This window comes from Cnephaeus nilssonii (genome assembly GCF_951640355.1).
Source record: "Cnephaeus nilssonii genome assembly, chromosome: 21".
NCBI classification, from domain to species: Eukaryota; Metazoa; Chordata; class Mammalia; order Chiroptera; family Vespertilionidae; genus Cnephaeus; species Cnephaeus nilssonii.
The window spans coordinates 7526352-7543424 of record NC_137092.1 but is presented as its reverse complement, the minus strand read 5'-3'; the positions used below and the strand labels follow the sequence as shown (position 1 = coordinate 7543424).

The 17073-nt window shown below is 45.7% G+C and overlaps 2 protein-coding genes across 4 annotated transcripts in view; one reads left to right on the top strand and one right to left on the bottom strand.

Annotated features, from left to right (window-relative positions):
• ST7L (suppression of tumorigenicity 7 like) overlaps positions 1-17073 on the top strand; it is a 147639-nt gene that overhangs the window by 97227 nt on the left and 33339 nt on the right. The gene's annotated exons all lie outside the window — the stretch shown is intronic.
• CTTNBP2NL (CTTNBP2 N-terminal like) overlaps positions 9988-17073 on the bottom strand; it is a 51480-nt gene continuing 44394 nt past the window's right edge. For both annotated transcript variants that reach the window (XM_079761208.1, XM_079761207.1), the window contains exon 6: positions 9988-15542. In XM_079761208.1, coding sequence (XP_079617334.1) covers positions 14061-15542 — 1482 coding nt within the window. In that variant the 3' untranslated portion in view covers positions 9988-14060. The remainder of the gene's footprint in view (positions 15543-17073) is intronic.

Here is a 17073-nt window from a genome sequence, read left to right as displayed (position 1 = left end):
GGAGGGCGAGCCCACGGAACCGGAGTGAGTACGAGACGGCTCGGGTCTGGCCTGGACCGGGCTCCTCCGCGGAGGAAAAGGCCGGGCAGTAGCCCAGATGCCGGCGGGTCCTGACCCGCGGGTGGAGGACTCACTCTGGGGGCCGTGCGCCCCGCAGTGGCGTTTTCTGGAAAGGCATGGCAGGGTGAGGTGCGTTTCAGACTCCCCGGAAACCTTAGCAGCGCTTGGCCCAGAGAGGTGTGTGTCCCTGTGGGCACGGAAGTGTGGCCTCCTCTGCTTCTGTCCGGTCTACGGCCCCTTCCTGCAGGAAGGCCACGCCCACACCTGGGGTGGGGCTCAGGTAGGGTTCTCAAACCTTTTGGTCTCAGGACCCCTTTACACTCTTAAAAATTATCAAGGACCCCAAAGAGCTTTTGTTTATGTAGGTTATATCTACCCATATTAACAATTAAAACGAACACAGGGGTGAACTGAAAGCACCCCCAGTGGTCCACACTAGACAATTTGAACAAAATAGTTTTAAATTATAACCCAAAGTATAAAATACGTGAGTCCATACCGATATAAATAAATGATTGCGTAAATAAATCTATGGGGAGAAGACACATCGCCCATGCAGAAGAATTCAAAAAATGTACGTAGCTGCTTCACCCTTAATGAGGTGGAGTGGAACTCCCCACTCCTTAACTTGGGCCACAGGTTGTGACTTTCTTCCAAAGACTACAGAACGTAGCATGGTATAGTGTATGTGTGTGCCTGGGGAGAGGGGAGGTAGGAGTAGCTAGATTTACAGTGAAGAAGCCTGACAAACCTCAGTCAGGCGATCAAGATCAACATCAACAGTGATGAGGCATGTTGATGGCAAGTACCCTTGATGTGAAGTGATGAGAATGACACTTCTGTGCTTTTCCTCCCCATAACCCCATTCTAATAATAATAATAATAAATAATAATGAAAAGTCCTGGCTGGGTGGCTCAGTTAGAGCATTATCCTGTACACCAAAATGTTGCAGATTCGATTCCTGGTCAGGGCACATACCTAGGTTGTGGGTTCCATCCCTGGTAGGGGCACAACTGAACTATGTTTCTCTCCCTTCCTCTCTCTCTTAAAAAATCAATAGGAAACATGCTCCAATGAGGATTAAAGAAACAATCTGTTTGTTAATTTTACCTATTGTGTTCTTTATTGACCATAAATCTTTAGTCAGACTTAGCAATTTTTGCCCCATAGTTTTGTGCTTCTGGGGTTTTATTTGAGAAGTCTTTTCCTCATGCAAGAATCACAAAAATATTCCCTTACATTTTTTGTTAGCTTTATAGTTTTATATTTTATACTTCTGTTTTTTTCCAACAAGATTGTATTTTGTGTATGGATCAAGGTCTGACTTTTCTTTTTTCCATATAATGGCCAACCTATCTCTGAATTTTTTACATTTCTCACTCCATTAACCAATTACTCCTGGTCTAAAGATAAACTCTGTTTTTTCAAACTTTATCTCAAAACTTTTTCAAAGCTAGTTACCCTCCCTTGTCCTTTCCTAACCTAAACTTCTTAAAAATAGTCTACACTCTCTATTAAGGAGAAATCCAAATTTTCCATCTGTGTGTTCTTTTTAAAAAAATTCCTTTTTGGCTTTGAGAAACAGAGAATACTCTCTTTAAAAAATATATTTTTTAATGTATTTTTATTAATTTCAGAGAAGAAGGGAGAGGGAGAGAGAGATAGAAACATCAATGATGGGAGAGAATCATTGATCACCTACCTCCTGCATGCCCCCTACTGGGGATCAAGCCGGAAACCTGGGCATGTGCCCTGACTGGGAAATGACCCGAGACCTCCTGATTCATAGGTTGAGCTTAACCACTGAGCCACACCAGGCAGGCAGCCATCTGAATATTCTTAACTCCTGTTTATTTCTCAATTTGCTATAATCTGGTTTTAGTACTCAAAAGTATATTTGGAATTGTTCTCAGTATCATCACAAAATGTCTCCTAATTGCCAGATTTAATGGCCTATTTTCATCCTGTGTTTGCCTAAGTACTGCTTTATCTCTGTTCCATAAATATTGATAAGCTGTGTTTTTACTTTCATTCATATCAAAATATTTTATAATTTCCCCTTTGATTTCTTCATTGACTCATGGTTATTTAAAACTGTGCTATTTTTCAAATATTTGGAGATTCTCCAGAGACATTTCTGTCATTGACTTCTGATTTAATTCCATTGTAGTCAGAGGACATCCTTCGTATAATTTAGATCCTTAAAAATGTAATATTTAGGCCCTGGCCTGCTTGGCTCAGTGGATAGAGCGTCAGCCTGCGGACTGAGGGGTCCCGGGTTCGATTTCGGCCAAGGGCACATGCCTGGGTTGCGGGCTCGATCCCCAGTGGAGGGTGTGCAGGAGGCAGCCGGTCAATGATTCTCTCTCATCATTGATGTTTCTATCTCTCTCTCCTTCTCCCTTCCTCTCTGAAATCAATAAAGAAATATATTTTAAAAATGTAATATTTAGAAATTTTAATGGTGAGTCTCACTGTGAGTGTTCTGTGTGCACTCAAAAATATTATGCATTTGGTTGGAATATTGTATAACAATTTACCCTATGATGTCTTTGTATGTAAAATGGATTTATTATAGGCAGCATATATTTGGGTCTTACTTTTTTATACAATATGACAATCTCTGCCTTTAATTGGATTATTTAGATCTTATGCATTTTAAGTCATTATTGAGATGGTTAGTTTTCAATCAACATTCTTGCTATTTTCTACCCTCTGTTCTTTGCTCCCCTTTTCCTTCTTTTTCTTTGTTTTGGATTGAATATTATTCATGATTCCATTTTTATATCTTTTGATGCCTTATTGGACTTTTTTTGAGTGGGAGGGTTTGCTTGCTTTAGGGATTGCAGTATACATATTTAACTTATTGTGGTCTATGTTCATACAATATACTGATCCATGTATAGTGTAAGAGTCTTACTATGGTATACTTCCATTTCTCAGCCTTTGTGTTATTGTTGTCAAACATCTTATTTCTTCATATGTTATAAATCCCACAGTATATTTGGATGCATTTTTAAAGAGATTTAAAGACAAAAAGAATAATCTTTTATACTTATCCAAATAGTTACATATTTTGTGCTCTTCATTTCTTTGTATAGATCCAGTTTTCTGGAATCATTATCCTTTTGGCTGAAGTATATCCTTTCACATTTCTTGTGCAGCAAGTCTGCTGGAGATGAGTTCCTTCAGCTAGTGTATGTTTGAGAAAAATCTTTACTTTTGAAAGGTATTTTCACAAGGTATCAAATTCTAGGTTGACAGCTTTTTCCTTGGTACTCTAAGGTTATAGCTCAAATGTCTTCAAGGTTGTAATGTCACCAATGAGAAGTCTGCTGTTATTCTTATCCTTGTTCATCTGTACATAATATGGTCTTTTCCATCTGGCTGTTTTGAAGGCTTTCTCTTTATCACTGGCTTTAAATAATTTATAATTTTCCTTGGTGTAGTTTCCTTCATGTTTCTCATGCTTAGGGTTCATTGACATTTTTGTATCTGTCGGTTTCTCATTTTCTTCAAATTAGGAAAAATTTGGCTATCAGTGATCAAAATTTGGCTATTAGTGACTCTGATTAAACTTACATTAGGTCATTTGATTTTGTCTCAAAGGCCACTGATACTCTGTTCATTGTTAAAAAAAATCTTTTTTTTTACATGCTATGTTTCACTATAGATAATTTTTATTGCTATTTTTTCAAGTTTAACAATAATTTCTCCCATAGTGTGTAATCTGCTATTAAAACCACCCAATGTGTGTTTGTTTGTTTTTACCTTGAGATAATGTGGTTTTCATCTCTAGAAGTTTGATTTGGGTCTTTTCTATATTCTTCATGTCTCTAGTTAATTCAATATTTCCTCTGTCTCCCTGAACATATGGAATACAATTATAATAGCTGTTTTAATAGAATTGTCTACTAATGATATCATTGTGTCATTTTGGGTTAATTTTATATTTATTGTTTTCCTAATTATTTTCCAGGACTATATTTTTCTGTTTCTTTGCAATGCCTGGTAATTTTTGATTGTGTGCTAGATTTTCTGAATTTTAATTTTTTGGGTACAGATGTTTTTTGTTTTTCTATACAAATTCTTGAGCTTTGTTCTAGGATGCAGTTATTTGAAAAAGTTTGATCCTCTTGAGTCTTGCTTTATTAATTTATTTTTTGGGTGGGAGCAGAGAAGAATTTAGTCTAGAGCTAACTTGGGCCATCATGGAGACAAAACCCTCTGAGTACTCTACCCAGTCTCCCATGAACTGTGCGAGCTGTCGTTCTGCCTAGTGAGAACAGAAGCTACTCCCCGTCCCATGTGAGCTCTAAGTGTTATTCCCTCTTCTCCTTTGAGTGGCCCTCTCATTGGGTCAGTTTCCGCACGTGCCTATGGTGATCACTACGCAGTTGAAGACTCCAGAGGAAGCACCTGAAAATCCCTGGAGGTCTCATTATAGCTCTCTTGTCTCCAGGACTCTCCCCTCCCACCTCCCAGCTTCATCTCCTCAACTTAGGGCCGGGGTCGGCACACTGCGGCTCGTGAGCCACATGCGGCTCTTTGGCCCCTTGAGTGTGGCTCTTCCACAAAATACCACAGCCTGGGCGAGTCTATTTTGAAGAAGTGGCGTTAGAAGAAGTTTAAGTTTAAAAAATTTGGCTCTCAAAAGAAATTTCAATCGTTGTGCTGTTGATATTTGGCTCTGTTGACTAATGAGTTTGCCGACCACTGGCTTAGGGAGTTGCCAGGCTATGCTTTGATTCCTCTTCACTTCTGGGCAATCAGAGAACTCGCATTGTTTGTTTCCTATCTCTGTCCTTTTTTTCCCTGAGAGCCAATGTCTTGAAAATTGTTGTTTAATATATTTTGCTCAGTGTTTAGTTGTTTTAGGTGGGAGAATAAACCCAGCCCCTGATATGTCATCTTGGTCAGAAGCAGAATTCTCTAAAATTAAAAAAAGAAAACCCATATCTTTTGACGCCATACACTTTGATTACATCTTCATATTTATGGTACATTTATAATTGTGTATATTGAATTATTGGCTATTTTCCTGACAAGAGACACATTTTCTTTTGACTAGGCATTGATGAGAAATTAATTGCCCATTTATAATTTTACACATACAATATCGAACAATTTTCCAGGACCAGCTAGCTCTGGCTCCAAATATTTAAAACCCTTTAATTAAAAAACTTTTAGTGCCTCTCAGATATATTTATAGCAATATAACCTTAGTGTTGCTTCTTTATGTCACTGTGCAGAGTGAGGCAGCCTGATGACAAGTAAAGGCATTCCTGCACTGGGATGATGAGCAAAAAGCTCACCTCTACATGGAGTGACTGCAAACTACATAAATACATTTCACTCAAAAATAGTTTCTTATTCAACTTACCTTTAGCTGAATTCCCTACATGCTGCGGCTGCCACTCCAAGGCCCCCCAACATGGTGTGACATAGGTTAAGTCAGAGTAAAAAGAGCCAGCAGTCTTAACTGATTGCCGTTAAGACATCTTACTTTAGGAAACTTGAGAAAAAATATGAACGCATTGCTGGGGTCCTTCAGGATTGGGAGAAGCTATGCCAGGAATGGTCCTTGAAGCTTAAACATCATGGCACATCTGCCTCTGCTCGTGATGCTTCCTCAGTTCAGGCTCCTAGTGGTCCACTGAATAGAGTCCACGTGATCCCCTGGGCCTGTGGTCGGCAAACTGCGGCTCGCGAGCCACATGCAGCTCTTTGGCTCCTTGAGTGTGGCTCTTCCACAAAATACCATGGCCTGGGCGAGTCTATTTTGAAGAAGTGGCGTTAGAAGAAGTTTAAGTTTAAAAAATTTGGCTCTCAAAAGAAATTTCAATCGTTGTCCTGTTGATATTTGGCTGTTGACGAATGAGTTTGCCGACCACTGCCCTGGGCAGACCACACCCTTTCTGTTCCCAGCTACTTCTCCAGGCCCACACGCCAACCCAGACTTCTCACCTGACAGCTCTGTGCATTGCATATGTTGTTCTTATCACCTGGAATGCCCTCTGCTCTTCTTCACCTGGGAGATCTACCCCCTTCAGGACCAGGACAAATGTCACTTCCTCTGTGAGACCATTCCTGACTCCGCCATTCCTGATTGTAATGCCGCAGCTTGTTCCTATATTTATTACAGTCAGCACTGGACACATACCACCATGTTTTGTGTTGGTCTCTCCCACCCGCATCTAAAGCCCCTAAAGGGCTGTAACTTATTTACTTCTCTACCCCAGTGCCTAAGTCAGTGAGTGGCACCTAGTAGGAGCTGTTGTATGGGTGTCTGAATGAATGAAATGTTTTCCTCCCAGAGGGTGCTGGCTCTTGATTCCTTAAGGTTTGTTTTGTTTTGTTTTCCAGCAAAGACAGTATAGGAGGAGCAAGACATCTTTGAAGCATAATTAAATGGGCAAATGAATAAACAAATAAATGCTGATAGGCTCCTCCTGACCCCTGTTTAACCAATAGTTATGACACCTACTATGTGTCTGTCATTGTTCCAGCAATTACATAATCGGAATTGCTATCACTTGCTGAGTGCTTACTTATGCCCTCACTAGTCTGAGGTCTATTTGCTCATTTGAGGCTCACAACAACCCTATTACATTGTTGCTGTGGGTTCCCTTTCACTGGTTTGGACCCCCATCCATGTGTGAGGCAGGGACTGTGGCTTTGCTCCATCCTTCGCCATTGGGGAAGTGGCAGAGCCTCGACATGGGGAGGGGACTCCTGAGGAGGGAACACATCTGTGCCCATACCAGCGTCTCTGAAGTGGGACGAGGTGTGGCCGTACCTCGGTGCAGAGAGCATTACAGGAACAGAAACACCAGGGGGCGCAAGCAACTCAGCTTTCGGAAGAAGGGACTACAGCTTCTCACTGAGGCAGCCCTCTCATCGCTGTGCCTTTCTTTCCCCAAAGGCAGCAAATCCTTCCACATCCTCCTGCCTCTGGGGCTGAAATGGAGGCTAGCAGAGGTTGATTGCCCGAGGCCACAGAGAATGGCAAAGCTCCTGTCCTGACCTACTTTCTTGCTTGTCCCCCTTTTTGTATCCCCATGCCCCGGGTACAGAGAGAGTACACATACCCTTGTCCACGCAAGTCAGTACCCTTCCCTCGGTTTATTTAAATCGGTGTCTCTAGACCCACAGATCTCCCTGTCCTGCTGAACTTCTAGGCACTCGGGGGTCCCATCACTCTTTTGGGGCACCTGCTGCATCCTGCCCGGCACTGCCCTGAGATGTCACAGCTGCCCAACTTGTTCCCCCTAAAAGTTGGCCCGTAGCGTGAGCAAATAAAAATGCTGGCTAAATGATGGGCAGGCACATAAGTGGGAGTGCGGGGGGGCGGGGGGGGGGGCAGTGTCCTCAACATAGCTCAGGGGTCTGCAGAGCCAGCAGCGACCAATGCCGGCCGGAAACTACGTGAATGAGTATTTAATCGTTTCACAGTTCTATGCTGTTCCACCTTCTGTATGTTTGTGTTCAGCTGCGACTGCACACTCCAGAAGGTATGGATGAGGAATGAGGGTGTGTGTGTGGGAAGGGGGGCCGGGGGAAGAGAGGAGGCACAGGGCAGGGAGCAGAGCTTTCCCATGGAGAGAATAAGGCCTACACAGAAAATGAGAGGGAGAGAGATGCCAAGATCCGAGTTCGGGCCGGAGGAAAGTGAGCCCTGAATAGGAGCCTTGTGTGTGGCCCAGTGGTGTTGACTCACCAGGACTCAGGGGAGGGGACACTCACTGGGATGAAGAAGGAGCCTGTGTGCTGTGGTCACCACCCCGAACCACCCTATCACGCCGAGGACACCCTGTCTGCTCTGAGGCCGAACAGTCCCGGAAGGCTTTGATTTGGGCTGGGGGCTGGGGAGGAGGGGCGTGGGAGGGTGGGCGTACAGAGAAGGGAGAAGGGCGAATGTTTGGAGAATGAAAGGCCCTTTGGGGAGAGCTGTGTTTGCGCCAGGACAGGGAGTGTCTCTCCCACACAGGCAGGTGTGGCCGGTCAGACTCGGGATAGATGCTCATGGCTTGGTGACTCCCTGTTCACACCTGAGCAGCAAAGGCTGCCTCATGAGTAAGTGCTTCGCAGAGCCGCTGCGAGACAGAGGCGCAGCCTGGGAGTAGACACTCCACACCCTCCCCTCCAGCCTCGCCTCAGCCGTCAAACCCGTTCAGAGGTATGAGGACAGGATTTTTGTGGCAGCAAGTCCGGCACTCAGCCCTCAGCCGGTGGACAGAGGGCAGGGCTGGAATCTGGGGCAGCTCAGGTGAGCAAGACCGGTGCCCAGACATTGGAGAGAATCAGGTGAGAGGGAGGAGAGCCCGAGGGAGCAGCCAGGGCTGAGGTCGCCATTCCTGGTCCCAGGGCAGCGCAGGGAGGTGCAGGAGGCCGCAGCGGAAGCAAGGGAGTCGGACTGAGCTGTGCCGCGAGCCGGTCATGGCAGCTTGGCCGAGCCGCCTGGCCTTTCCGGGCTCATTCTCATCTGTACTGTGGGAGCTAGAATGAAGGGCCTCTAAACTTCCTTCTTGCTCCAACCATCCCCCTCCTTTCTCCCCACCGAACTGCGTCCCCAGTGTCCTGCTTCTGGTGAAAGTCTCAAAAGCTAGCTAGCTATCGAGTGGATTCTCACTTAGGTGTCTGGCTGACAAGGAGCTAACGCTCTAGACTCCCCAGATGTATTTTTCCGTAGTTTTGGCTACAGTATGGCCAGTGGAGGGAGTGGACTTGAAGGTCAGTTGGATGGTTTGAATTCCAGCGGCGCCCCTGAGTCAGCCCCGCTCTGCTGAGGGACCCCGGGCCTTTCCTGGCCCCGGGAAGCCTTCATTACCCGATGGGCCAAGTAGGAATACCTGCCTCTCTTAGGACTCGTAGTGACTAAGTGAAGGGACATCAGTAAAATACCTATTGAGAGTTTGGTACCAAATAACTTACCCAGAGTGTGCGCACCCTCCTTTGATCATGACCAAAGGAACAGGGAGGAGTCGAGATGGAGACCGAGGCAGGAGGTTTACCAGGGACTAAGTACCCGTGGGATCCACACGGAGGGCGGGGGAGGAAAAGAGGGGAAGAGAAAGTTGAGTTGTGGCTCAGCCAGTCCTACTGGGGGGTTTGAAGCTGGGATGACCCTTCAGAGATCCCTTGATTAGGGACAAGGGGCCAGGTCTTTATACTCCACACCAGCCAGTCTTTGGACGTGAACTGCCCATGGAAGGAGATGTGACCTTGGGCAGAATGATTTTTCAGTTAAGGCAGTTCCCACAGGGGCTTAGGCCGAGCGAAGTTCACTGTCAGTGTTCCCCACAGCTGGGGAAACAAACCCTTCACTCCTCAAGGGGATCTGGTGTCTCCCATGCTGTTAGTGAGTAGGGCTCTTATCAAATTAAGTAGGTGACTCCCCAGGGATAAGGCCAATCTTGTTGGGGCACTTCCGGTAATTTCTCAGAACCAACCACTTCAGCCATGTGGACAGAGCCGCACGGTACTCCGTGTCACCTGTTCCACCGTAGTGCTTTTGCCAGGGCACCTTCAATAACCCCACTGTGTTCTTCTGTCGTCTCAGTTAAGTTTCTGTGTTAATGTTTTGCTTCTCCCAACTAGATTGTTTAAAGGAAACTCTTTAAAACTTGTTTTCCGTAATAGCTACCTTGGTTTCTGTCTTAAATATTAAAGGAAAATCTGTTGCTTGAGGGGAATCCTTGGTTAGGTCTGATAATCCACTCCTGGGGGGGGTGGGGGGCGTAGGGTGAGTAGGAGGCGAGTGTGGTGTCTTGCAGGGTTTAAACCTGCTCCAGTCCAAGAATCTGCCCAGACACTTATCTAGAGCCCAACTTTAGTTTACAGTCAGAACCCACCCCTTCCATCCCCCGCCCCCCCCCCCCCCCCCCCGCCGCCTTCCCCCTACCAGAGGGCCTGGGGTCAGCAAAACACAGGTAGTGGAAAGAGCAAAGCCCTGGGGGTTAAGTCCAGGCCCTGTCCTGGTCCTCAATGACCTCACAACACCCTTGTGAAGTTTAGTAAGGCAATGTGCGTGTGAAATCATCAGCACGGCTGGGAACCCAACTAGACACTCTTGACTCTGAATGCCTTCTGGCAAACTAGACTCAGGAGCTTAAGACATCTCCTTAGGTCAAAGGCAAGAACCAGTTTTTGTGAGTGAACGTGAGGGCTAGGAGGCACTATTTCTCAGGAGATTACCCACATCAACTGGTCCCCAGGCCATCCCCAGGAATCCGCATATTTAGCAGGCTCCCATGTTATACTGAAGCACAAGAAAGTTTGAGAACCACTACCCTTTCTCCTCTGCTTTTACCACTGAATTGGCCATTGATATGCCAGCAGATGGCTGGATATAGGTTCTCAAATAGTTTTATAGCAATTACATCAAAATGACTTCTGTGGAACAACGCTCACTGCCTACCTCTGACTCATGGGTATGAATACACATCCAGTGTTTCAAAAGACATTTGAAAGTTTGTTTCAAGTACTAAGCACCAGAATCACTCTTTATAAATCACACACACACACAAATTGACCAGGCAGCATTGCTGACAGGCTATTATGGGAAACCAGATATGCCCAGTGTTTGTTGAAATGATCATTAATTGGCTTAAATGCTGGAAACTTAAGATATGTAAACACCCACACTGTTTGAACATCTTTTGTACATCAAGGGACTTCCAAGTGCTTTTGTCTGGCTACAACTCGCATTTACTAACAAAGTAGCAGCAACAGCACCGGACTGGAGACACGGGGTGCATCAGTCCTGGGTAAAGTGAGCAGAGGCAGGACAAGATCAGTGTTTTGAAGTCAGGGCATGAATCATGGATGGCTGCAGGGTCTGGATCCTGTGAAATCATCAACCAAATTTGTACATATCCATTTTTTCTGGGGATAGAGTCTAGCTTTTCTTAGATTCTCAAAAGGTTCAGAGTCTCCAAATGGTTTAACAATTACAGATATTGGGAAGGCTCCCTCCAGCTCTACAGTTCTAAAGAAAACCAATGTCCCAGCTCCCTTTGGGGTCTGACTGGATGGGTCACTGACTTCATTTGGCTTTTTAAAGCCGTGAACCAATGCTCCCTCTACACCACTTGCTTCTTCCCGGAACAAAACAGGCCCTTGTTGGGCAACATTCTTCACTTTGTACAAACAAGACTACTTTCCCCCAGACAGTATGATTTAACTTGTTTTAATGTAGTCTGCTATAAAAATGGATGAAGATTTCTGCACGGTGCATTTGCTTTACAAATGTTAGTGACTAGTTAATGCCTGTGTTATGGGTTGCACATCATTATAATCTGTTGACCAGTAACACAGCTTTTGCAACATGGGTTAAATACCAAAACTGTGAATCATGGAACCTTTACTTAGCACACACGATCTACGGCAAACTTAAATACTATTCTATAATACCTAACTGGATTATTGGATCCATTGCAGTATTGTGCTTTTTATCTCAGAAGATAGGCAACTAGCAAAAATACACATTTCTTTTTCATCTCCCCACCCCCATATTACACTGTAAAAGAAATACATTATTCAGTGCACTTCCTAAGAAATAAACTTCCCCATAATATCTCTCTCTATATATCTATGCCAAAATAAAGGAAGAGCATAATGCAACCTTTAAGATTACCATTTAAAGCAAGGGAGGTAATAATACTCTGGGACTATTGCCCCTCAATTTAAAAAGTTCAGCTATTTTATCATCAACACCATCATTTGGCTTCGCTGGGAATAAAGCTCAGTGCATGACTGCTTTGGGAAGTTTCAGATACTCCCTTCATCACTGGTAGACTCTCTGGGGCATTAATAGTTTTTAATTGTTAAGTATTGGCCTTCATGAAACCATAAGCTGTGGAGACACCGATGTGGTCCCCTGTGAGTTACACATTAATTTCCGTCACCTGCCCATCAACTCATACTGGATTAAGAGGAAACAGACTTAAATGACAGCAGGTCAGGGGTTGCTGGGTAGAGGTCGGCAAGAATGTATGCGAGGACACCATGTTCTGTGACGCCCATCCCTGTGGACACAAAATCCGGTAACCACGTCGGAGCTGGGTTGTGGGCAGTCTTGTTTGGAAGAGGGAGATGGTCATTCTACTCTATGGACTTTGTTTCCTGTACTAGCCTACAGGTTGGAAAGTCTGGAGGCTTTTGCCCTCACACGCCTGCCATGATGGAAATAATTTAAAGGGATTGCAACTCGGAAGCTGTGGGCTAAATCCAGCTGCAGAAGTGTTTAACTAGCAGTGCTTAAACTGTTTTGGAATCGGTTCTTGGTATTTAAAAATGAGGATGTTTCTCATGGAAATTTGGATTTTATAAAATGTGAGGAGCTGGTAACCCTGGCCCAGCATTCTTGCACGGCAACAAGCTGCTGGACGGCAGGAGGGGACCTTTAAGTGGGACTGGGCATATTCAGTGCGCTGCGGCTCCTCCTGCTCCCGCGGCCTTCCACCACGGGCCGAGTGACCACCTCACTCATTTACACGGCCCGCTCCGTTTTGTGACACTAGGGTTAGTTTGGCGCTGCCTTTTTAAAAAAAGACTTTTATTGATTTCAGAGAGGAAGGGAGGAGAGTTAGAAACATCAATGATGAGAGAGAATCATTGATGGGCTGCCTCCTACACGCCCCCGACTGGGCATTGAGCCCACAACCGGGCATGTGCCCTTGACTGGAATCAAACCTGGGACCCTTCAGTCCGCAGGCCGACACTCTGTCCACCGAGCCAAACTGGCTAGGGCTGGCTCTGCCTTTTTATGAATCTGAAGACCTGACTTCATGTGGAATTTCCCCACCTCCTTGTGGATACCATTGCTCCTTTGATTGACTGGGTTCCAGACCCATCTAGTTGCTTTGGTAGGTAATCTTAACATGCATTTCTACTCATCCTTTATGTGATATTGCAAACTCCAAAGATATAATCACACTAATATTTATGTGTTAAACACGTAAAGGGATGTGTCTATACAGATAGGTGATACTTCCATTTAGGCAAAAGTTAATTTGGTTCCACAGACAGACACCAAGTGCTGGCAGCCTGGAGAGTAAGAGTAACAACTTGGTAAAACCTATATATATAATTTTGATTTATATTACAAAGAGCGAATTTTAAATTATTGCTTTTTGATTTCAGAATAAAGACCTCATTCTGTGGCAAAACTTTTATACAGAATGAGTAACCAGTTCCTATTCAAGTAATAGCAATCGGAATCAGAAGTTCCTTACAAACAGTAGATGCCTGAAGACATTTTTTTGAATGGAGATGTGATTTCATTCTATTCAAGAATGTATGCAGGACACTGGGAGTGACTTATTCTTTCAAGAAAGAGTACAAGAAAATCAGCACCCCAACTACTTAATGCTCAGGAGGGCTTCTCAGGGGCTCTAAAAAGCTCCGGTTGGTGGTGAGTTCACACCCACCTTAGGATCCCCACTCTACTTACGCAGCTTGTAGTATCAAAAACAGTAAAAGAGGATTAAAAGCAGTGCTTGTTTTTAACATTCAGGATTCACAGAGGATCTAATTTTCTGCAATTAAACGAGCCGTTTCGTGTTTTTGCTGCAGAATCACATTCATATGGCAGTCTTATTTCAGGCACTTTTAAAACATGTTCATCTGGAATAAAAATCTGCATGAACCACTTCTGCATAATTCAAAATGAGTGAGAGTGATTCTAGTCCTAAAATAGACAGCAAGTCACCACCTGCTACTCAGCTCCCTCCATCACAACACCACGGTGACTGCTGCGCCTGGGATGTCTTTGAGGTGCCCTTCTAGCTTTATAGTACAAAGAGGTGAGTCATAAAAACCCAAACTACTCAAGTCTCTACTTAAAAAAAATACAAAAAAAGTGAAATACACTAAATGTATTATACAGATGGTTTCAGCTACTATCAAAATAAATAAGATGATCTGACTCAACGGTCTGACTCCGAGCTCTTGGACAAGATCTGATGGAATGTCAACTGTGCAGACCCCTCAGGGACTAGCTGCTGGGAGGCAGGAGTATCTCAACGTCCTTGCCGTTGGCCATGGCAGCATTGGAAGAGCAGCTGCTCGCAAGGTCCTCGGCGGTGGCCCCAGAGGACACCTGGGAATGAGTTTTGGTCAGTGGAGCGGTAGCGGAGGGAGAAGGCGTGAGGCCAGGTTTTTTGGGTGGGATGGGTGGAGGGTTTCCTCTCTCAGCTCTGGGGATGGTGGGGGACTTGATCCCTGGAGACAGGGGACTCAGAGGACTGGACACTTTGCCTGGAGTAGGTGAGTGGCTGGTGTCACCCCTTGGGTTGGCAGCACTGGCCAGGTTTCGGTAGTCTGTGCCGAAGGGAGAGCTGTTGGGCGAGACGGGCTTGATGGGCCCCTGTTGGCTGGTGAATCTGGAGAGCACCTGAGTGACCGTGTTTCGGGCCAGCTGCTTGGCAGCGGAGTTGTCTATGAGGGTGGGGGACAGATCCCTGGATGGAGGGCTTTGCAGACCACTGGCTTGCTGGTCCTGATCTGCCTGGGACTGAAATTTGTGCCGAGCTGCATGGAACCGCTGGTTGATCCCTACTTGGTAGGATGACTGGTAGCCGGGGCTGCTGGCCGAGGACCCCAACAGGCGCTTGGTTAGCACTGGTGACGAGCAAGGTGAGGACGTGAGGGAGGAGGACGCAGTGCTGCTGGGGGACAGTGAGCTACTGCTGGACGGCAGCTGACTCGGCACTGGGCCCGGGCTCTCGATTCCCCCGGCACACCCACCATTCTCCACGGCTTTCTCGTGGGCCGAGCCCACAGACTTCTCTCGTGGAGGCGTCTGGTTTTCCACACTGCTGCCTGGAACGGACTCCTTGGTCGCTTGCATCTCTGGCTCAAAATGGCCATTGGCTTTGGCATAACAGTAACTGGGAGTGGTGGGACCGGGCAGCCCAGTGGTTGTCGTCTTGGCTACGCTGCTCCCATGGGTTCTTTCTGTCTGAAAACCCTCCGTTTGGCAGAATACAGACACTAGCCTGGGAGGCTCGGTCACTGTGCCTTTAGTCGTGGTCACTGGTTTCTTTGATTGCTCATTAGAGCTACTATGCTGGTGAGAAGCTTCTAGATCCTTCACGATCTTCTTCAAACTCTCCATCTCTTCTTTCAGAGTTTTGGTCCGGTTCTCTTCTCGGTTCAGCTTTGCTCTCAGTTGTTCTCTTTCGATGTCGAACTCAGACAGCTGCTTCTCCACCCGGGCCTCCGTCTGCAGGCCCCGCCGCCGCTCGGCCGCCAGCGCTTCCTCCAGCGCGCCCACCCGGCCCTTCTCCTTCTCCAGCTGCAGGCTCAGCTCCCCGGCCCGCTGGCCCTCCTCGGCCGCCTTGCTGCTGGCCTTCTTGCACTCGAGCACCAGCATGGACGAGAGCTGCTTGTGGCGGGCGCGCTCCTCCTCCAGCTGGCCCGACAGCTTCTTCTGCTCTTTCTCAAACTTCTTCACTTGGGACTTTTCAAATTCCAGCTAGGAAGAAAGAGCACCACACAGCTTGATTAGAGTAAAAACACAAAGAGATACACTGAACAGGTACAACTAGAGTGCCCTGGCTAGCTCTTCTTGCACGCGGGATGACACGCATGCCACGTGCCTAGGTCACTCAGATATATATATATATATATATATATATATATATATATATATATATAATATTTTATTGATTTTTTACAGAGAGGAAGAGAGAGGGATAGAGAGTTAGAAACATCGATGAGAGAGAAACATCGATCAGCTGCCTCTTGCACACCCCCTACTGGGGATGTGCCCACAACTAAGGTACATGCCCTTGACCGGAATCGAACCTGGGACCCTTGAGTCCGCAGGCCGACGCTCTATCCACTGAGCCAAACCGGTTTCGGCCAGATATATATTTTTTAATATATATTTTTATTGATTTTAGAGAGGAAGAGGGAGAGATAGAAACATCAATGATGAGAATCACTGATTGGCTGCCTCCTCCATGCCCCACACTGGGGTTCAAGCCCACAACCCGGGCATGTGCCCTGATCAAGAATCAAACCATGACCTCCTGGTTCTTAGCTGAGACTCAACCACTGAGCCATACCAGCCGGCTTAGGTCAGATATTGCTGAAGTGTCAGGACACCTAACAAAAAGACACACACAATGTAATCTCTTTGATGACTTAGGAGGCACCTCTAGTTCTTGTGAAGCCTCAGGGGTATTGGTGGGAATCAGCCACCATCGTGGTCCAGGTGTGTGGCGAGTTCAGAGGACCGAGAGCACATGGAGGAGGCTCTGTGATGAGAGCCGCTGGAGAAGAAACCTAAAGCTTCAGCAGTAACTCTTTCTGGGCTTAAACACAGACACCAGTAGTTGCATTTAAATCATACTTTTTACACAAACGCAGTCTGTTTTAATCATTATCCCAACCCCACTTAAAGGGAAGGGTTAAGGAACCCTTTTAGTCAGTATTTGTCAAATGTTGAGACCCATTCATGGATGGGGAAACCAATTGAGTAAGTCATAACCAGAACTTTTAAAAGATAAAACAGAAGAGAAAATATGTATTTTAAGGACTATGTCTGATTTCATGATATTTTTGTTTCAGGCCTGTGCGTATATAACTGGGCTGTGATGTAAAATGTTTTGCCCTGGCCAGTTTTGCTCAATGGTTACAGTGTCAACCCATGAATCAAAGGATCTCGGGTTTGATTCCCAGCCAAGGGCATGTACTTCGGTTGCAGGTTCGATCCCAGTTGGGGCCCATGCGGGAGGAAGTAGTCGATGCTTCTTTAACATCGATATTTCTCTCTCTCTTCCCCTTCTCCCTCCCTTCCACTCTCTCTCTCTAAAGACCAATGGGAAAAAAATATCCTCGGGTAAGGATTAAAAAACCCACACAAATAAAATGTGTTTCTATCAGGAGTCCTAAGTCAGAAAGTCAGTGTTTGACGTTAGTGTTCCCCAAAGTGTATTCTAGGGAACAGTAGCCTCACAGGCAGTGATCTATATTAAGAAAAGATTTCATGAAAACACAGA